This window comes from Seriola aureovittata, chromosome 3 (genome assembly GCF_021018895.1).
Source record: "Seriola aureovittata isolate HTS-2021-v1 ecotype China chromosome 3, ASM2101889v1, whole genome shotgun sequence".
NCBI lineage: Eukaryota > Metazoa > Chordata > Actinopteri > Carangiformes > Carangidae > Seriola > Seriola aureovittata.
This window is the reverse complement of record NC_079366.1, coordinates 21147932-21171061: the sequence shown is the minus strand read 5'-3', so window position 1 is coordinate 21171061 and position 23130 is coordinate 21147932. Positions and strand designations below refer to the sequence as shown.

Here is a 23130-nt window from a genome sequence, read left to right as displayed (position 1 = left end):
CTTTTTGTCCCAGTAGCTGTGGTGTGTACAGGAAGGGTATGCTCTGTCTGTGAGTCTTTATTTTTTGTTTTTGTGTGTGTGTGGGTGTATATGTGTGTGTGTGGGGGGGAGACTCTCAAGGTCAGGCCGGGCATCATGACTTGTAAATAACCACCATGCTTCAACAACCACCGGTGTTCTAACACGACTCGTCCCCGCTCTGGAAAGTCCTCCACCGGCTCCTCCACCGCCGCCGCTGCACTGTTCCACTGAGTCCTCTCCAGGGGAAACCACCACCACCTGCCGACGCGTCTCGCACCATATGACCGTCTCAAAGGTGGGTTCACCTCAGTCTAAACTCCTGCAGACATGACAAACGACCGCCGACGTTGTCGTTTTGTCATTTTGCAGACGTGTTTTCCAGCGCGCTGCGCGATAAACGGATTGTCCCGGTGAGAGTTTTATTTTGGGCTGTTCACTCCGCAGCGTGGCTCTGAGCTGCAGCTCAGCCATGCGGCTCCACAGCCTCCTCTCACCGGGCACGAAGACAGAACTCGGGTCCGGGTTTCCAGTGTGTGAGAAGGTGTTTTACTGTAAGATGCATATTTTTGATTTCATGCCACACAGCCAGGATGGTTTTTAACTTTGCAGTCGCGCGCCCCCCCCTTTCTGAAAAGAGCCTTATCATCTGAAACAGAGGTACACAGCTGTTTCTACTGAAGCTGATCAAAATCTCGTTTCTAGATGATCGTTTCTCCATTTACATGACTTCAAATGAAAGTTGTCAATGTAAAATAAAACTAGGGCTGCAGCTAATGATAATCCAATTAATTGTTGTGGCTATAAAATGTCATAAAATTGGTGAAATGTGTCCATTATACAGTTCCCAGTTTATTAGGTACTTCTACAAACGAATACAACAGCCCTGCAATAAATCACACCTTCATGAAGGATATAATATGCAGTTGTTGCTGAAATTGATTCGAGAGGTGTTGATTCAGTTTTATGATCATTGTGGGGCATGTCGTTTGTGGTGTTGTTGAACTTTATTGCATAATACAGAGAGGGGTTCATGTGTACCTAATAAACTGGCAGCTGCAATGTAAATTCCCAGATCCTGTGGTTTTAATCTTCAAATAAATGAAAAACAATTCAAAAGCTAAATATATTCAGTTTTACGTCCTAAACGACAAAGAAAAGCAGCAAATCCTCACATTTTAGAGGCTGGAACCAGAAAATGTTTTGTGTTTTTGCTTGGAAAAATGACGAAAACGATTAGATAATCATGGATAGAGTTGCTGATTAGTTTTCTGTCGATTGTCAAATAGATTTCTGAACGAATTGTTTCAGCTTTAAATAAAACAAGCCTATTCTCTATTTTGTTTGGAGGACTGCTGAAGCTTTCCAACATCTGACTCTGGAAACCACTGAATCAGATTATTTTCACAGGGAGTTCACAAAATCTGTGAAAGATTGATGTGGATTGTTGATTGCAGCACCAACTACTGCTGGAACTACAAAATATTTATATGTATTGCTGAGAAAAACCAGTTGATCAAGTGATTGGGAAATCTCAAACGTGACAATTTTCTGCTTTTTCTTTGCTGTACATGTTAGTAAGCTGAATATTTTGCGGTTTTGGACTGTTGGTCAGACGAAACATTTAGTTTGGATATGTTGACTAGCCCTGGGGGAACATGGAAAGAGCATGAATTACACAAAGTTCATATGTTGTGCTGAAATGATTAGTTGATTAGTTCATTTGTTGAGTGAAAGAAAACGAAATCCAATAAATTCTGATAACTGATTCATCGTTTAGGTCATTTATCAAGCTATAATTCCAACAATTAGCTCGTTCAAGCTTTTGAGATTTCCAATTCTTTACATTATTGTAAATAGAATATCTTTGGGTTTTGGATGACTTGTTGGACAAAATAAGATCGCATTGCACTCTGGGAACCTGCGATGGGAACTTTTCTGCAGCTTTTCTGCATCCCACAGATGAACGTGAAATTACAAAAATAATATCAGAGATGAAAATATTAGTTAGTCGCAGCCCAAATTCATATGTCCTGTAAGCAACAGTTTATATCCAGAATACACATACAGTTAATGTTATATTCCTGTCTACAAAACACTAATTATGTAAAATTAGTTATAAGTGACATCTATTATTTTTGCTCTGTGGGTGGCTGTATTCTGTTCAGCCACCAGTTCACCAGAGGGTTTGGATCTATTGTTTTTACTTACTTTTGTCTGGCTGGTCATAAACAAACTTAAGACAAAAGAAAAAGCAGTTTAAGAGCTCTGTGTTTAATGACCCGAGTCTAATGCTCACCACATGTGGAGCAGTGGAAGAAATTTAGGACTTTGTGCCAATTGGCTCTTCTAGTGTGGCATGGCACATCACTTCCACAGGGGCACGTCCAGGGCATGCACTTTGTTGCACTCTTGTACAGTTTAACATTGGGCATTGTTTATAGACTTTTAAGTGGTATCATATTGCGAAGACACGACTTATGGTTTCACAAAAGTTTGTTGTCCACAGAATGATTGATTGATTGATTCAAACCTAATTGTGATTATAAACAAACCAAATGAGCTTCTGAACTTGAGGCCCAGCTTTAGGTGAATACAGATGGTAACCAGCAAAATAAGGAATAATTTGAATTGACTTTTATTTGGTTAATTCTATTAGGTATTAGCACAATGAGAGCATGTATAAAGATTTCTTTTTTTAATTTACAGTATGTCCTTCATAAGTTCTAACAACAGAAACCATGATTTTTTTTTCAGTTCAAAGGTCATGTAGCTATATAGATTTAACATTTTACTAACTTACTTAAATGTTACTCAATTCTTTGCTGTCCGTGAGGTGAGAAGATCAATACCACACTCATATCTGTGTGTAAATTGTGGAGCTGGAGGCAGGAAACCAATCAGCTTAGCATAGCATGAAGACTTGAAACAAACAGCTCGCCTGCTTCTCTCTCTCTCCAAAGTAAAAACATAGACCTACGAGCACCTCTAAAGTTCACCAAAGAACATGTTCTATCTTCTTTCCTTAGTTTGTACGGAAACAAAAATGTAAAAAACAAGAAATTGTGCTTTTACAGGGAGTTGCGAGCAGCTTGGCTTTAGTCTTTTTTTCACACTTATGTTTGTGTAACAACTTAGAACTTGTTTATTAGTGAGCATTAACTTTATAAGAATAAGTCTGTTGCTAATGATCTGCATGCTTCGATACACTCTTGAATTGCCAGACTGTACAAGTCAGTGATGTGCTGAGTTGAAGAACAAGTGTGGCAGTTATAAGTCATACTGGTGTCGGTGGTGTGTAGGTGTCATGCCAGCTCTAGATCGGTCTAAGTCGGCCTGTCATGTACTTAATGGGCAAACTTCTGCCAATATGAGCATTGGCCTAATGAGTTTGCAACACGTCTTCACTTGTGGGAAACAGAAAAACTCCCGACCAAAAATACACTTCACCCTTGTAGTTGGCTTTTGACGAGGGAGAAATAAAACACCCTGATGGTGTCAGAAAGTTTTTAATGAGGACTTTGTGGTATTTGAAGACACTGTACTCTCTCCTGTTTAATTCTATGTTGTGTCCCTCTGGAAATCTGCTGTGCACTTTCATGTTGGGCCATGAAGTGCTAACCTGTATCTCTGGCATGTTATCACACAGACTGTTAACACATACCTGAGATTCTCCCACTCTGTCCAAACTGTGACTTGTGCAGTTTGCTATGTGGAGGCTCAGATCTTCAGATTCTCAGAAGCAGACTCTGTTGTTTTTGTCTCCTGAACTCTTTCCTGTGAAAAAGGCAGATAAGTTATTGTCTATTTATGTTGTACTGTATTGCACTGTCACCCATGTCAAAACGGTAACTAGAGCTCAATTTAGCTTTCCAACATCATACGCAGACTCGCCGCTCGTAACAGGTATCAAAGTCCTTCCTGCTGTAATAACCGCTGTGAATTGCAGGCGTGCTTTTGAGCAAATACGTCCTTGAACCTGAAGACCTGATTGGCAGAAATCCCCTCCAGGCAATATGTATCCGTCATGCTGCTGTTGTGCAATAAAGTGATCGCCCAATAACCTGTATTCTAGACAAACATTATGACTTCATAAACTCAGAAGCAAGTGAAGTATATTTCATCCCATGGAATCACAAAATGAGCAAGATATATGATACTAGAGCTGGAAAAAAATGATTAATAAATAAATTCATAGACAGAAAATTAATTTGCAACAATTTTGACAACTGATTCATCAAAACACGGAAATGCCAAACTGCACTGGCAAATGTACTATAATTTTATAGGTTCTCAACATGGAACCATTAGCTGCCTTTTGTAGTCTTTGGTACTCCAAATGTCATTGGAGATTTGGATATTGCTTGATCTTCATGGAAAGATGCGTTTGAGGGGTTGAAACTTTAGTTAACATCGACGTGATGTTCTTGAAGAGCTCAGTAAAAATGGAAATTCAATAATTTGCATTTCCTTGATAAATGGATGTACCCCACCTGCTGATGAAGATCATGTGAAATAATAATAGAAATCTCCAGAACAGCTACAAAGCGGGCCTTGAGGTGAGATTGAATATCAAGGTGAAGAACTTTGAAACTGTTGGTCAGACCAAACGAGACATTTAAAGACATCACCTTACCATTTTATAGACCAAATGATAAATAGAGAAAATAATCAAGGATGAAGATAATTATTAGTTGCAGCCCTGTATGGTCTTGATGTATTTTCACTTAAAATGCAAATGATTCAAAGGCTTTAGCTGATAAGAAAAAGCACAACTGCTCCTGATGCACAGATTGCGTACATGCAGCTCTCCTCTGCTGCGTTTGGTCTGAGAATGTGTCGTGTTTTTGGCGTTTTTGTGGCTCATCAGCTGTTAATCCACACAGAGGTGAAGAAACCAATTAAAAGGTGATAAGTCATTATGTGACCAGGTCAGACTGTTGAGGCCTGTCTGTGTAGGTTGGAGAATCTCTGCCTGTTCTCACAGAATAATAGATACACGACTCACACTTTGATCCAGACTGAAATACTCTAAACATCTATTGGATGGATTGCCATAAAATTTGGCCGACATGTTCATGGTCTCCAGATGATGAATGCTAATGACATGAGTGATTGCTGACTTTTCCTCTCACGCCGCCACTAGGTTGACGTTTGTTGATTTGTAGTGTAATATCTCCACCACAGATGGTAGGTTTGCTGTGACATTTGCTTCATGTATTCAAGGTCTCCAGAGGATGAACTGTAAGAACTTTGGTGATTAGCTTTTTCTGTAGTGCCATCGTCGGGTCAAAATTTGTCCAATGCTTCATGGAAAAATACCTGCAAAACTAATGATATTCCCATCAGCCTCAGCTGTACTTTGTGCCCACTGGGAATTAGCCAATGTTAGTGTGCTAATATTGCCAAACTAAAATATAGTAGTTAACATGTTAAACATTAGTCCTGCTAAACATCTGCATGCTAGCATTGTGACCGTGACAATGGTTCAAAGTACCACTGTGCGTAAGTACATCTTCATAGAGCTACAAGCGTCATACAAGGTCGTCAGGGATACAGGGATACCATCTTCAAATTGCTTTTGTCCAACTAGCAGCCCAAACTCAGCAGACACGAAATTTCCAACAATACAAAACAGAGAAAAACAAAAATCCTCACATTTGAGCTGCTGGAAGAAACAAATCGATTAACTGACAAACTGTTGCAGCGAGATAAATGTGTGCAGTCGTGTCCTCTAGCAGCAACTGAAACTCTGTGTGTATCATGTATTCCTGTTTGCCCTTTTGCTGGATTATATCACTGATTTAGTAACAGGTTAGAAACAGCCTGAAGGAGAATGAGATCATCTCACATGTCCTCTGTAGCTTTATAGGCCAGACATTGTGGCTTGAGGTGGTGGTAGTGGAGAACCTGATGTTGCAACTAAATGATGCCTCATACATGACTATACCTCCAGAACAAAGCCCCCGGGGGCCTTAAGTCTCTGACTCCACCACCACTCCCACTGCGGTTCACTCTTCACTGAACCTAATGAAGTCCTGCCTCCCTGCCCAGCAGGACCAAGGTGACTTCATGGTGTTTGTGTCCTCTCACATTTAATCCCACTGTTCTCACACGGTCACTGAAACTACTGATACTGACTTATAGTGTTTCTTTCAACAATCTTAGAGAGCTAAAAGACAATATTATCTATAAGCCCATGGCGTAATGCCTCTTTTATGTTATGATTTTACTTTAAATATGCCACATCATAAGATAAAGTAAAATGTCATGTGTTCACTGTGTTTTTTTAAATTATTGTTGAGTTAAAAGGGTATTTATTGAATGGATTTGAGGGTAAGACTGTCACAATACTGAAGCCTTACTAGTCAACACCAGCAGTTCCTCTAATGCAAATGAAGCGAAACCACTAAAGGGTGTACTAAAGACCTTTTGTATTGGACAGATTTCAGCTATTTTCTAGCACCAATCAAGACCAGATGTTTTGATCTAGTCTTAAATGGCCTGTAAAGTATGCCCTGGATTTCGTTTTTTAGGAGAACAATAACTTTAGATGTTCAGACCAAATTGGCTTTGATTAAGTCAACAAGATTGTTTTCTCCAACCAACAATTCAAAACCAAAAAATGTTCAGCTCATAATGATATGACACTGAGAAAAACGGCAGTTTTAAATAAATACATAATATGAATACATTTCTTAATGTAACTGAGAAGGAAAATCTTTGATGTCATTCATTGATTATATATCTTAAAGGAGGGTATTTATGCTTTAGGGCTGCAACTAATATCTATTTTCCTTATTGATTAATCTAACCATTACTTTCTGAAGTAATCAATTAATCCATAACATGTCAGAAAATAGTAAAAATGTCCATCACAATGTCCCGTAAAGCCCAAGCTCTAATCTTTAAGCTGCTTGTTTTCGTCCCACAGACATGGGAATATATAGTATTTCATTTTACAAGGATTTAAAACGGAGAAAAGAAGCAAATCTTCACATTTGAGAAGCTTTTATCTGTTATCAATATAGTTGCTAATTCATTTTCTGTTGGTTGCATTCCTCATTCTCAGATACATGTTGGATCTGCAGTTAAGTTTGTGCTCTGTAAACATGTGAGGAGTGATTGACGTGATAATTATCCTCACAACTTGTAAGTGGATTTGTCATTTGTCACTTCGTGTTGCAGTCAGACCTAATTACAGTGACATGTTTTATGATTTTTTTTTTTTTTTTTTTCAATATTTGTCATTTGATGCTTGTTATACTCAGGCCCAGCTACCAAACTGATTCAGACCTGTTATATTTAAGTGCACAGGCTTTAGGAAACAATCTGCTGGTGGATGTTAAGGATGATTGCTGTACTCGTCCTGACAATGGTTTAGAAATCCTAAAATGCTCTTATGTAACCGGAGAGCCTGCACGTGACCGCAGAACCTCTCACTGTTATTGTCACACACAGAGCGCCTAAAGACCACCAGCTTCCCCCAACAAACCAGCTTCTGCTGTTTCTTGTCACTGCAGGGCAGGGTCTTGTACACAGCGAAGCAGAATGACTTTTTAAACAATAGCTTAAAAAGAGCTGTTTGTGTTTCCAGTCTGTGCTTCCTCTCTTCACTGTTACATCACCGTCACTCAGATCAGTCGTGGCAGGTTGTCCTGCACGTTTCTGACATGACAGCTGTCCGACTGTTTGAGGATTATCTGGTGCTGCTCCCACGTGGGGCACACAGGGAGAGGATTACTTCAAAAAAAAAAAACTGAGAGTCTGTGGATCCGTGCAGTGTCGAGCTCACAGTGGTGCAGTTTCAGGCTGCAGGGAGTTAACACAGTGAAGGCCACAGGAAAGAGGAAAGTTCAGTGCTCCATTAGGGCAGCTGTCTACAAATGTGACACTGCTGATTAGCTCTTAATGTCCTGTAGCCCCAGTTTCTGCCTCTCAGTCATGTATTTACATTACATGACTCACAGACCCAAGGGTTCGTTTCCTGAAAAAATAAATATTTTCATCATCATTTTTAAGAATTTATGAAGATGTTCTCAGAATATTCAGAGACTAAGGTCAAATCTTTGTTGTGATGCTGTTTCCTGTCCTGGTAACTGGAAATATACTGTATCTCCTTGCTTGATTTAATTTTGGTTCACATTTTACAAATCAAGTCATCATATGTCATGTCAGGCTACCGCCTTTGTTTGAATATAGACATACATATATTTTAATCCAGATAGTAAGAAGAGTCTAAAGTTTTGTTCCTCGACCTTCTGGGTTATTCAAACATGACCATGTATTTAATTTTTTTGATGAATGTGACTCCAGTGTCATGGTACTGCATGAGGGCTAGAGGAAATAAATGGTCTTGTGTTCATCCAGGTCCGTGTCCTCTGTTGACCCCCCCGCCCCGTCACTTTACCAGATGCATGGAGCATAAATATATTTATAATAAACACATATATAATAAATAGGCACAGCTACTTTGCAACCCTTTGTCAAAAGGTTATATATTTTTATGAGCTATGAACATTTGAGTGATTTTTCACCTTCTCACTGTTATTTTCAATAAGTTTTAGGACTAAATAGGCTAAAATATCGTTGTTCTTTTTTCTTCCAGTTTTCCTTTGACGTACTTTATTTAATCATTTCACTAGCTTTTTTTCATTCCTATTTATCTATTTTCTTCGTTTCTAACTTTCATAAAAATAAAATAAAACATAAAACATTTCTACTTAATATTCTTGTTGATACATAGCATTGATTTCTTAAGCTCTGTGGTGGTGGTGGTTATTATATTATGTTGTATTTGTTAATGTGGCAGTATTTGAATCGGCGTGTGCCCCTGTTGTTTCAGGAGGCAGGGGGTCTTAATCGTGAGGCAGATGGGTCAGCAGAGTCTGATTCATTATTAATGAAGAGAGGAAGTAGATGGCCTTCTCCGCTGATGTATGTGTTTGTTCACCGTATCGATCCCGGAGGCCTGAAGTAGCCTTAATGGCCGCGAAGGATGCTGTCAGAGCAAATGTACGCTCGCTCTCTGACCAGGCGAGTGGCAAATATGTACATTTGTTTATTAGACGCAACAAGTATTTTCCTTTCAAATGCTGCTAGATGGATTTACAGGTATGTTGAGCCGAACACTTCAACCTACTAGATCCTTAATCCCGTGCAGAGTATCAAAACGGCTCATGCTAATTTTGCTTAATATACTGTATATTTATTTGTAATATAATTTTAGCCACATTAGCGGCATGGCTTTAGAGATGGCAGTGAGGGTGGGTCACTAGGTCCAGTCTTAAATATCCCAACAACTACTTGATAGATTACCATAACATTTTGTAGAGATATTCATGGTGCACAGAGGATAAATCCTACTAGCTTTGATGATTGCCTCTAGTGCCACCAGGAGGTTGGCATTTTTGATGCAGACAAACATTTATGTGCAACTCAGGGTGAATTTGAATAATACTTACAATCCCCTGATGTTTCATCTAGCGCCATCATCAGGTCAAACTTTTACTTCCAGTTCTTTGGTTTATGTCGAAATATGTGCAAAACTAATGATACTCCCATCAGCCTCAGCTTTGATTTGTGTTTAGTGCTAATTAGCGGAAGTTAGCACCAAAACACACTAAACAAAGATACTGAATACAAGTTGAGTAAAAGTCAGCTATAAATTTAAATAGTCTTTTTAGCCAAAAATGTAATTGGGTCGTGATAGTAAACTTCTAAAGGTATTCTCAACTGAAGTGTACTTTTCCTCGGTGTGAGATGTTGTAGAAAGACACTTTGGCATTAACACATCAGTGAGCTGCAGGTTCTGCGTGGCGACTATCACAACGCGTTAATGCAGTTAGCTAATGGGCGTGATCTGATTAGCAGTGGCCTCCCTCAGCCTGATAACAGGGTGTGCACTGCAGCAGTCTGTGTATTGTTCAGAGAGAGACGCTGAGCCTATATATACAGGCAGGCTAATCCCCATGAGTCACAGAAAGTGAAACTCACCTTGACTACAGTTACTATGGATAGGAAGGATGGATGGCCTTTAGCTGCCGAGGATAAACCCTGCACACTGTATTAATTTAAGTGACAAGGATCCCTGTGACTTCTTTGGTCTGCTCTCAGGGACAAGCTCATTGCCTTTGCTGAATAATTGAACAACCTTCAGCCATTTTGTCATTTATTATGTATACATTTAACAAATAGTAAATTCTGCAATGAAAAAAACATCTCTTTTGCATATTAATTCCTCAGGCAGTGCCTCTTGAACTAATTTTAGAACATCAAACCTCATTTTGTGCTGCTGCATATCTTTCCCTCTTCCTTCTCCTCTTTGATGCTGAATATTTTTAACTGTGTCAGGAGCTTTTTTTCTGCAGAGGCCATTGGCTGTCTGCAGAGTAGCTTCGATTTGTTGTAATTAATACGAGATAACAGAAACCCTCGTGAGGCTACGACCTGAGACACACTCTGCTCTCTCACTGCGATGTGACATGATCCATAATTATAAATACCACATTGGTTGTGAGCAAGAAATTATTTAAATCCCGCAGTTTTTTTAATAATACACATTTTTGTGCTTTTTTTTGTTTATTTTCTGACCAAATACTTAGTGAATGATTTCTGTTCTGTGGAATGAACAGACACAGAAATACTGCATTTTGTTGCAGGCGTACACTGTCAGCAGATTTACTTTATGTACGCTTACATGTACAGATGTATTGTATCACCACATTTCAGTAGAAATACATATGTAAGAAAATGAACTCAGGCAGTGCGGCTGATATTAAATTCCGTTTGATTTTTAATATATGGTACTTTACATATTGGATATCAAGTTTATCTTTTTCCAAACTCATTGTCAATTCCATTTTTTTTTTCTCAAAAATTCTGTTTGTGAACCTTTTGAGTTAAGATTATTTTCCAGTCAAATTTTGCCTTAGACTCCTGAGTTGAATTTGCCAAGTTTGAACTCCCAAGTACAGAAATATAGAGTCTGAACTTGGCATACTCTGTATTTGGAAAAACTATAGTATCAACCAATTCATGCAGCTAAGGTTAGTTAACTAGGTCGCTAGAGCTCACAAAGTCCACCAGTTGTTATTTAGCCAGATAGAAAGGAGAAGCCTTTGTCTGCTGCTGCCTGAAATAATTATTTTAAAAATGATTAGAGAATTACAGAGGGCTTAGAGAATGGTCACATGGTATCTTTTTTTCACAAACCTTGAGGTTTTAAGGCCCTTGATTTTTAACAGTTGTACTGTTAGCTGTTGAACGGAGCTGTAACCCGATACCTACATTTAAAAGTGTAATCCTCGGGCTCGAAATTGCACAGCCCTGTCGCACGGCTGTGATGCAATCAGTCTTCAAATGCAGCCTCTGAGTTGGGACACTAAAAGAAACTACAACTACATACCAATTGCCCTTCTAGGAAACTACAGGACTTAACTCTAGTCTTATCAAAAGATTCCCACAAAGGTATTTTATCTCTACTTTTAGCAAACAAGTCAACAAAATGAAGTTTTAAGTACATGGAGCTGTCTGTCTCTCTGTGATGTGATCATTATGTGCTGTGTGCAATAAAACCTCCATCCAGCATGTCTTGGGTCTGGACCATGTTACTGTAAGTCGATAAAGGAATTGATTTGGTTTCCAGCTCGTCAAACCCAGTCGATGTTTGTTGTTGAACACCTGGATGCCAGACATTTGTGTGTACGTGTGATTGCGTGAAAGATTGCATTCTTTGAGTCTTAAATCAGCATAGTTATAGGAGTGTGAAAACCAAGAGAGGTGCACATGAAGGATTCTCTGTATAGCATTTTAAATTACACGTGAGTGTTGATCTTTAAAGTGAACGAAATGTATTTTTCACGAGTGTTTCTCTGATGTGAATCCAGGGATTATTGGCTGTACAAACCATGATTCGCTGCCAAAGTTGATGTGAGCAGGTAAGTAAGGATGTGATGTCACTGAATGGGAATCGTTTCAAACAGCTGTGTTGATGCAAATATTGGAGTGAATCGGACATGAAAGAACAAGGTGCGCTGCATGGGCATGCTAACATTTCATCTAACTGGGGATGAGCTCACCATCACACAATGTACTTTAGTCGACAATGCGATGAAATGCGGCTCCTTATTTGACAGCAACATTCGTTTTAGAATGACTATTGAACACCTTATCAAATACTTTGTTCTCCTCGTCACTTCCTGTCTGCTGATTGCCATCACCTCTCTGTCTTTGATCTGCTTGAGTGGATCCGACTGTCTGCATTGTCAAAGTGAAAGAATCTTGTTGGCAAGTCGACGCAGTCACACAGTGACTTCAGTGTTTTTGTCTATATCTACGATGCGTTGGCTGGAAAACAAACTTTGGAAAACTGTTTAGGCTAGAGTGAGCAGCGATTTATTACCCAGAGATATCAATGTATTTAGTCACACCTCGGCCTGTTGAGACACAAGAGTAGGTTATGATCTGATCTGAAACTCAATTATTCATACTGTATCTTCACTTTGTGAGTGGTTTGTGACTGTGCCTGTTCTCACAGTTTCTAGTTCTTCTGCCACGTCAGTATCAACATACAGTATATATTAGGATATGGTATTTGACTCTTTGGCATATTTGCTTTATGAGCATCACCTGCTTTTCTTTTCTTCCTTGACAGAAGACTGTCCATCTTATTTTCTTCTTCATATTATCATGTCAGAATAAATCTTGCTGACCTGAATCCTTCCAGTCTTGCCAGCACCTTAGTACTCAATTGTTTTCTGTCCCTGAAAGAATCAGATTTATTCAACTTTATTTGCTGGAGTGTTAATGATCATAAACTGCACGTGAATTGGAAAATGTATAAATGTTTTCTCCGACTGGCCAGTGAGGCGACTTGTAGCATCAGTATCTCTCCCGTGAGTTCGGGCAGGTGTGCCTCCTCATTTGCACAGTAAAACAACAAAACCAGAGCGTAAAGCAACATGCAAATTTATGATAAAGCAGGTCAAGCTTTTTCAGGTTTTTCTCATGCACAGTGCTGCTCAGGACTCACAAATAAGACCAAGTGAGGTAAAAGGGTTTTTATTTCAGGGAAGGTGTTGCCCTAACCAGTCATTTAGACATTTGTTTGCTCTCAGAAGGACTCGTGTAAATTAATCCGTCTTTAATGGAGGTTTCTGTGTACACTGGACTTCAATAGCTCCAAATAACTTATTCAAAAACTGACAGCACCTGTTCAGTTAAGTGTGTACTTGAATGGGACTGCACTGTTTGCTCAGTTAGTGAACACTTGACCATTTAAAATACAAGAAGCCCAAACCTCAAACTGAAACACAGGATTGCACTTGATACTGAAACCAGGTGTTTTACAGTCAAAACACAGTCAGATAATCAGCAATGACAAAGTGAGGGAGGGAAGGTCACAGTGGCTCTGTAGTGTCAAAGGCTTTGGCCTATTTTCTCACAGAAGCTAGCTATTAGTCTGTGGCTGTGTGATCTGTGATTAAAGAGCAAGCCTCTGGTTTGAGCTCTTTGGAAAGAGCCACAGGCTTTTAGGACGCATGCCCTGTCCTTATTGATAATTGCCACAAGTGAGACACACACACACACACACACACACACGCTTGCTCGAAATGCCAAGGTTTAATCCAGAGCCTAGAGCTGAATGAAAGAAAATAAAGAGTGTAACAACAGGTGGAGCCTACAGGTGTCATAAATCAGCACTGTCTGTCTGCTATGATAAGAGGAGTAGATACATGGTGACGCTGGCCAATCACTCCACTGTCTTGTCTGGTTCAGATTGATACTGGCTTGAACTTAAAATTGTAAATCATGGTCATGTCTGTGCCATGTTTGTTCAGACTATACCATTCTCAGAAGTGTAATCAGTCTATTCTATTCTGCAGAGCAGCTGGTTTCAGTTTTTTAAGGGCTGAGTATGAATGGTCATTGTCTACTGATGATAAGGTTTGGGTGGGTGTGTTCTCGCTGATTAAAAATGATCCCAGCAGATTGTCGAGTTAAACTCCTGCCTTTGATGAGCCATGTATGTGTTTACCAGGTTGTGGGTCCTGCCTCTTATCTCAGAGACAGTGTGTGACCATTGGACTTTGTTGCATGTTTCGTGGAAGATGTGTTTGTAGCCAGCTTTGTCACTATTATATACGTGGGTGTGTGTGTGTGTGGGTGTGTGCATCTCCTGTAAGTACTTTTACTACAATTTTGAGCCTTCTTGTTGTGTTTTCCTTTTCCATTTTTCATGCTACATTATAGTTTTTCTCCACTAGTGTACTTTTTACTCCACTATATTTATTTATTTATTTGTCTGCTGTCACTGGTCACTTTGCATATTATGGTTTTACATAGGAAACATTTGATCATCTTATAGAAAATAATGCAGCTATACATAAAAGTACTCAACAGTGTATAAAGTTGGGAACATTTGCTTTACCTCAACACCGCTTCAACATTAAACTGCTGCTTATATATTAATTAATCAGTGGTAATCATTTAATAATATATACACCATTGTAAAAGAGGTCATTCACCATAATAATTATTGTTATGGTGATTATATGTACTTTAAGCCCCTAAAAACCTTTTTTCTTAGATTCAGGAAAACCAAAATCTGAGTGAACCACACCCTCTCAGTCCTGATGAAGCAGATTTGGTTCTTTTGCTTAATAAATCAAAAGTAAAGTTCAAACTTCAACTTTGAATGTTGATATTTTAGTCACAAATATTCAACTTTAAACTATTATTATTATTTAACTATTGTTAAATCTGTTTATTCAGCTTTTATCCGTACACTGTGGTCCAATGAGAGCATTTTACTCTTGCATGGACACTCTGTGTACACGGGACTGTAAAAGCAAAGGCAAAAATCCAACAGTTGTATATTAAACTTACAAGAGTGCATATAAAGCATATTGACAAAGTTAAGGAAGGACATTAAACTAGCATTAAACAAATCCAGAGATTAAACAATATAGGATAAATCCGTCATTAAATAACTCTGAACCCAACCACATGGATAAAAGAAGCCAAGTTAATGTTAAAGACCTACACCTCACTAAGATTTAATCATTGCATTACAGGAATAGTGCTTACAACTGGCGTGCAGGCATGCACGTTTCTGCAATAACAACGATTGATCAGCCCCCTGGCTACACCCCTGTTTGACCATGTGAAGGCCAGCTGTCAGTGGCCAGCTTTTTTCACCCCGTCCTCATATCGACCTGATAGCCTAGCCTAGCCTGGCGCTGATGTGTCATTACGTAATGTTTGAGTTTGACTCGGAGCGATCACCACCATTGTACAGCAGCAGCCATGTGAACGGTTGAATTCATTTTTAGCAGCTGGCTGTTCGCCAAACAATCCAGCCAATCTAATTGTGTGTGCAGGTTGCACCTTTATGCTTTTAAGTTGAAGGTGGTTGGGTTGAGGAGTGTCGGATTGAACTTCACAGAGGACAGATGGTTTGAGAGCGACTGCCAGAGATTATTACATTAAGTAGAAATATTAGTTTGGTGTCTTTATAGTGGAGAACATCTGGCCCACATTCTCGTTTTTTGCAGCTCAAGAATGAATGAATTGATACAAAAAGCTAACACAGCTAATAGTCAGGTATGCAAAGGAAAGTCCCTTTTTTGCTCTGTATGCTCTGTGTATTTCTTGAGCATCTCTCCCTTGGAGAGGTCACAGGGGAGAGACATAGATCAGATATAGCAAAAGTCCCTGAGTGGACTCAGCAGCAGGGATGTTGTGCTTGTCTATTAAACTTTTAAAGGGGCATTTCCCTAATTTCCATTTACTCTTCATGAAGAGTGCTACCCAGCCAGTAGAAACATTTTTATCATGTCTTCTGTGGATCAGGCGAGGAGAGTCTAACAACAAACAAACTAAAGATGCAAATGAGTTGCATTATGGGAAATGTGTGATCCAGTGTTTCTATACTACAAGTCAAAATATCTAAGCCTCTGCTGCTTCGATTGTGATCAGTCCTTCTTGCATGTGTGTGCTTATAATTTATAGAGCTAAAATGATGATGAAATATCTTTAGTAAATGAATCATCTTTGGGTTTTCGATTGAAAATCCAAGATTTTAGCATTTTTGCTGACACAATAAATTAATGATCAGTTGCTGATTGCTTCCGTCAGTCTTCCTAGGAAAACTCTACATTAATTAGCTACAAATTTAGTTAAAAAAAAAAGACACATCTGATGAGCGTCTGCAGTTTTCCTTCCCTCCTCCTTCCCCTCAAAGATGGAGTGAGACATCCTGATTGAGCAAACTGTGGAGGAGTGACGAGAGGGAGCGGCACTCAAGGAAAGAGAGGGAGTGTGATTACCTGCTCTCTCTGCCTCCCTCTCTCTCTCTCTCTCTCTCTCTCTCTCTCTCCTTGTAGTCACCTCCCCTCTCTGGGAGTGTACGCACTCCTGCGTTCTCCCCCTGCTTGTTCACACACGCTCTGGCCTTCATGCTGCGCACACACACACACCCACCGTCTCCTCTGACTGTCTGTCTGTCTGTGTGCACGTCAAAGAAGAAGCTCGGTCAGGACTCTTCTTGGACGGGACATTAAGATTTTGGACAGGTCGCTTGTGTGTGTGTGTGTATGTCTGTGTGTGCTTGTGTGTGTGTACGTGTTAGTGTGCATGTGTTTGTGCGTAGAAGACAAACAGAAGCTCCATGTGCTTGAGATAAAGCAAGAAGAGTGACTTTTTTTTTTTTTTTTTAAGGGATTTTTCATTCTTTCGGTTGCCATTCAGACACAGAGACCTAACTTTTTCTCAAGGACCTGCTGCTCCTCCTCGTGCCAGTGACGACTCACTCGACAGGGTGAGTGCTGCTGAACTCCCAGTTTGCTTCTCTCACACCCCTCGCACTCCCTCTTGCTCAATTGCTCACACTCTTTCTTTTTTCGTTCTTTTCTGAGATGTCTCTCTATTTTCTTTTCTGTCTCTGCAATTTGACAATCTGTTATCGATCTTTTACTCTTTAGTATGTGTGTGTGTGTGTGTGTGTGTGTGAGAGAGAGATAGAAAAAAGGAGAGCTCACTTTTTAGCCCGAGGAATCAAACTCAGGAGTATGTGTGCAGGAGACAGGCTTGAACAAGATGAAACAGAAATCTTCCCTCAAACCAGCCCTTTGCCTGAATCCATGCATATTTGGAAAAACTATTTTTAAAAAACTTTCCCTGCACAGCACAGATTTATTTTAATTATCCTATTACCCCAAACTTGGACACGTAGCCACTCATTCGCCGGCATAAGCGTGGAAGTATTTTCTTTTTTTTTTGCTGACGACAAAAAAAAAAGTCAATATGAAACTGAAGTTGTTCCACAACAGTGAAAATGACATCATCATCCACCGTCCCAGTCAAGTCATCTCTACCCACAGATGGTTATTTATGGTGGCGTCCACCCTTGAAAACACTAGCGTTCACTGAAATATGTGCCTTGTGGTTTGAATGGAAGTCTGTTTGAGGTCTTTTCATTAAGCTTGGTATCCTGTTTCTCACGTCAAAGGATTATGGATCTGTGAGCCGTGGGTTTTGGTCCAAACTGTGGAAGTGTAGTCAGGGCCGGGGTATCGGAGCTCAGCGCTTTTTGAGTGCTGATCGAAATGTGCTTGATTGGCTTCTCAGGCTGGTGTACTTATTCTTTGATAATATTTTGCCTTTTTTAAATCAATTTTTCTAACTTAATCATACTCAGGCAAAATTCTTTATTTAAGACAGATGCATTCAGTAGCCTGGCATATAAAAGAGGGGATAAAACATGTTTATACCGCCCAAGAGAAAGTATTAAGAAATGTAGTTTTTGTTATTTGGTACCAAAACCTGGGTTTCATATTTGTACCAAAACAATACACACCTTACTTTCTGCTTATGTATTGGTTGTCCTGTGTCCATTTACAGTAAGAATCTCTGTGTGTAAGTGCATCCATGACTTGTGTTGTATTGCCTTGCACTTTATCTTTGCATTTTCCTCATAGGCTAATGGACTCACAGCAGAAACTGTCCACTCTCCTCAGTGTGTAAATGATGGAAAACTCCCAAGGGAAACCAATGAGTTAATGGGATACCTGCTCACCCTGTAGCCTTAAAGTGGCAATCTCAAAGCTTTCAGGTTTCCTGGTTGATTTGGGGGCACCTGTAGTTACAGGTGCTAACAGCGAATGTGGTTCAGTACTGCAGGTCAGAGAATTCTGGGGGCAGCAAAACAAGCTGTTGACATTTTATTAAAGAGGTCAGGCAGTAATTGGACTTTTCCCATCAATCTGTGAGCAACCGTATTCTGATTTTATGCTGCCAGGTACTGAGTCACAGTGCTGAGACGTTGGAGGTGTGCAGCCTGTCACCTGCAGCTCTCCATCTAACAACTCACACTGGTTCCATTGCTCCCTGCAATATTTCAAACTGATCCGCTGTCAGAAATTGCTGAAAATTACCGTTGTCTTGTTTTGTAGATGCATTTTTGATGCACGATAGCGTTAAGTGCTAAGCTCATTGATGAACACGTTGCATTTCCAGTAACTATACTTCACACGTCAACTTGTGGTGCGTCAATTACAAGCTTTCAATGTGAAGCTGCAGCAATAGAAAATGTTTGGTTTGCATTAGCAGAAACTGCATTTTTTCCGGGATGTCGCCACAGACACCCAGTTCATAAAACTGCAAATATATTGATATTGAAAAACTTTAATCAGCGGGCCATAGACTCAGTCACCATTGTGTTACCTCATTCAGTGATAGTGACTTAACAGAAATTTATGAAAATCTTCAATACATGGCTGAGATGAGTTTTGTCTTAGTCGTCTTTGAACCTACTTAGGACAATCACCATCAACAGATAATTCCAGTTTATTACAACTTTAGTATCGTTTAATTTTTCTCCTCGTTTCTATTGGTGATAATAACAGCGTACTACAAACAGACCTTCAGACAGGTTGTAAATAAACCGACTGGTTAACCAAACTTGCTAGAAAAACAAAATGAAAGCAACTTATTGGTTGTAAATGTCCACCACAGTCAACAGACCAACTTCCTGGTTCGACTTTGACTTGTGCACACACACAGTTTTCCTCTGCAACCAGGGATTATTACATTTCATGTGTGCCCAAGTTTTACTTCCAGATAAAGTGGTTCAGAATCCGTTGGCTTGTTTGTAGCGAACTCACTGTGTCCCCAGATCTCAGAACAACATTGTCATAACAGATAGAAACATTGGCCAAAACCATGAAAATTAGAGTAATTTAAGTTTCAGCTGCTTATTCATATTTATTTTTAATAGATTTAGAAAAGAATTTTCACAGTACTGTATAATTAAGTTATTGTTCTTGTTTTCTAGTTTTTTTTTGTACAAAAATGTGGAATAAGGATTCAAAGAAAACCTAATGAATTACATTTTGACAATACATAATGTAAATCCCACAGTGAAGTTGACATGGATTTTTTTTCATCCATGAGTTGATTGGCTTCATTCAAATGATCCACACCCTGCCCAGCAGTCTCCTGTGTATGTTAATCATTAATGCACTTTTGTCTGTTCATGATTTTACACCTGTAAAACACCCACTAGGAATAAAGGACAATTGTGAGCTAATCTGAAAATCTGAATGTACAAATGTGACGTGGATGAAATGACTAAAGTGGGGAAGAGAATGTGAACATGTTTGCACTTTGCCGCTGATGCACTGGCGTAGTTTTAACAAAAGAGAAACTAAGATGTGTTTTTATGTTTGCGTGAATTTGTGCATGACAGCATGGATGTCTACACAAACACACCTTCCCACAGATGGTGTAACTAAGTTCAGTTTTCTTTGCAGCACCATAGAAAATGTGCATCCATAGTTTGTTCTTCAGCGGTCGTTCACAGCTTGTGTATATGATGCATGTATGCACAAAGCTGAAAGATTCTCCAGATAAACACAGTGACTCAAACACACACATCCATATCCTGTCTTTATCCTTTCATACTTATTCACATGTGCACATATAGCAATGTAGCTGCTATTGGATTACCAGTGAGGCTGTTATCCTATTACAAGACAGAGGTTGCTAGCTGTCATCTGTGTATGATATCAGACAGTCTAAACCAAAGGAAGTGTGTCTCACTCACTCAAACACACACAATGAATATGTGAACACACATACTGCCTCAGCGTATCTTAACACCTGTACATTCCTTGTCTTGAATTTCACTGTGAGCGTTTACAAAATATTACATCCACAGATTGAGAGAGCAGGGCCGGTGCGCGCCTTAGATAGAGGATTAGGCTCGGTGTCACAAGGTCAGTATTTTTAGGATAAGAAAGGGCCAGGAGTCCTTGCAGACGAATGGTTGCAGGTATTGATAGTACATTGATGGGAGTGTTTGGATTAGCAGACTTCTGCTTCTTTCTTTCATAGCTTTAGGCCCTGTGCTGCTTGAGTAACCGATATCTTGACACCAGTAAGTAAACTTTGAACTCCCCCTCCTACAGCAGAGAGCCTTGGTGAGCCAAAGAGAGGAGTGGCTGCTAGTGTGCATGTTTATGAGTTATGAGGTGCTTAAAAGACAGCCTGTAGGTGAGGGATAGGTGAATGCTATGCACATATACAGACCCACACAAGAACACTGGCTGAGCAAACCAGATGTACAATATATCTCTTTTTTTAAAAATCATATCTGTGTTTTCAGTTTAGTTTTATGACTGTTTTTACAGCCCTTTTGCCGCTGTGACTCACTGGTCATGGACTTAAATAAATTTCCCTCTGACAAAATGGACTGCATCATAAAGCCTGTCAAAGATAGTTCTTGTGAATAAAATTGTTTTTACCTGCTGTCAGTGAACGTGCCTGACGGTCTTTTGATCAGCAAGAAGCCGGTGTAAAAATAACTAGAATAGTGTTTTCATCATCAGTTCTGCGAGGAGCAGAGAGAGACTCCGCCCACCGTGCAGCCCGCTGTGTGTACCTGCTGTAACACACAGCTGAGAGGAAGCTGCCACTGGCCTGATTACAACCTGATTTAGATGTGACAAGATGTCTTAGCTTCTTGCCCTGGAAGCTTCTCTCTCTGGCCTTGTAAGCCTCAGCAGAACATGAATGCTGATTTATATCAACCCAGATGTGCTCCAGTTTGTAAGTGCATGGTGCTTACTGAGCGCTGCATTCACTCCTTTGTCAAAAATGTACACCCGCTTGCTGAAGCATTCAAATTGTTAAATGTTGGAAATAGAGAGTACGCAACAGTTCATGTCTGTCACGTAGTTGATTCCTCTCACACCCTCATGGGTGTCAGCCTATATTCTAGTTCCTATGAGGAAGTTCACCTTAAATATTTGTTTTGTTATGGTAGAGCAGAGCAGGTGGCATTTCTTTCACAAAGACAAAGGGTGACAATGATCAGTAATGTGCGTTGGAGATTTTGCATTGTAACACAGAGAGAAATTAGAGTTTACATAATTGGAATAACTTAACGACTATAAGAACCACTAAAGGGGAGTATATTTAAGGAAGTCCAAAGTATACATAAAAATGTGGGTTAGACCTGAAATAATTAGTTCATTCATTGATAATTTGAATAACACAAAATTAAAGTTATTTTCTTGATAATCAGTTCATCAATTAGTCATTTTTAGCCATGCTAACAATGGAGTTAAAATTGCTGATCTATAGGTCACATGATCCGTCTGAAACAAACTTTCAGACATTCATGGTCCCCAGAGGATGAATCGTAGTGACTTTGTGATCCCTTTTTTCTCTAGCAACACCATGACGTTAATATTTGTGGTTTTGAGTGAAATTTTCCAACAATTATTGGATGGATTGCCATGACACCATTTGGCTCATACATTGATGTTACCTTAAGGATGAATCCCTAAATTTTCATCCAGCACCATCATCAGGTCAATATTTGAATTTGATAAATACAGTGGTTTATGACCTGCTGTGCTTTATTAATGTCAACTGTTAGCACTGTTAACATGCTAGTATAAACATTATACTCGCTGTACATCACCATGTTAGTTTTTGTCAGTGTGAACATATTGCCTTATTATTGCCATATTGCTTTAGGAAGTCCAGTCTAAGAGCTGCAAAGGTAACAAGGCCCTATTATTTAAATTTTATACAATTCTTTTGTCAATGTTTAGTTTATTGAAGCACGGCAAAATGTGCAACAAATTTATGAGAGGTTAACACTGTGAACATTACAAGTTGAACTTCACAGATGATCATATGGATGTGACGGATTGTGTCTTAGAGGCACTCAGACTCTTAAACACCTGAGAAGTTTAATGAAGCTCTTTGTCAGGTGGAGAAACATTCCTGCGTGATGATATTAAGCTCTCAATGATGGCCCGGGGGTAGAAGGTGAGAGGTGGAAGAGAAAGCTTAGACATGGAGAGTCATGATCTCTACCCGTCTTTTTCTGTTACTCTGGGATTCTCCTTTTTCCTTCTCCCCCTCGGTTTCCCTGCTCAGCCTCTTTCCAGGCAGCACTGCTGCAGCCACACCTGCATCATGCTAACCAAATACTGTTATTTTTACTTCACTCACTGTGACGTCACACTTGGTTGTATTTATTTAGCCATCATGAATCACCAGTGAGCAGTCCACATAAATCAGCAGAATGATGTCATAGTTTTTAGGGGCAGGATTGTTTTCAGGTGATGTGTGATTTCTAAGAAAACAGATACTTGTGATGACTTTTTACCACCTCTTGTTGTGTTGTCCCCTGCTGCCTCTTTGCTCTCTCTGCGTCTGCTTTGAGTTGTTGTTTGGGTCCATTTCTTTTGCGTTAACATCTTGTCCATCAACCTCCTCCACCCCTAATTCATAAGTAATGACCATGCAGCAGGCAGGCAGGGAGCCAGGCAGAGTAGCAGAGCAGACATGCTGGCTGGCCGGGCCTCGTCCCTGTGGACCAGAGCCACTTACTGTATCTCTCACAATAATGACATATGCATTGACTGGCTTAAGGAAAGTGGCTAAAAAGAGACTCAATGTTTGTGAAGTTTCACTGGTGTTCCTCTCTTTATTCATTAAGGGTAGTACACTTGATTGGGGGACTTGATTAATAGTCCTAAAAGCAACAACAAACAACAATTTCATACAAAAATTGTGGCCAAGAACTATTAA

At 39.7% G+C, this 23130-nt stretch overlaps 1 protein-coding gene across 3 annotated transcripts in view; it reads left to right on the top strand.

The window, feature by feature from the left end:
• Nucleotides 1–23130, top strand: part of coro2aa (coronin 2Aa) — a 42769-nt gene continuing 19639 nt past the window's right edge. Inside the window, exons 1-2 of one of the 3 annotated variants that reach the window (XM_056372628.1) lie at nt 1–316; nt 16741–16840. Coding sequence is in view for 1 of the 3 variants with exons in the window: in XM_056372625.1 (XP_056228600.1) it covers nt 302–316 (15 nt within the window). In the remaining 2 variants the exon portion in view is untranslated. Of the gene's footprint in view, nt 317–16480; nt 16841–23130 lie in introns of those variants that run through there. The other 2 variants (XM_056372625.1, XM_056372626.1) reach the window with 2 other exon arrangements.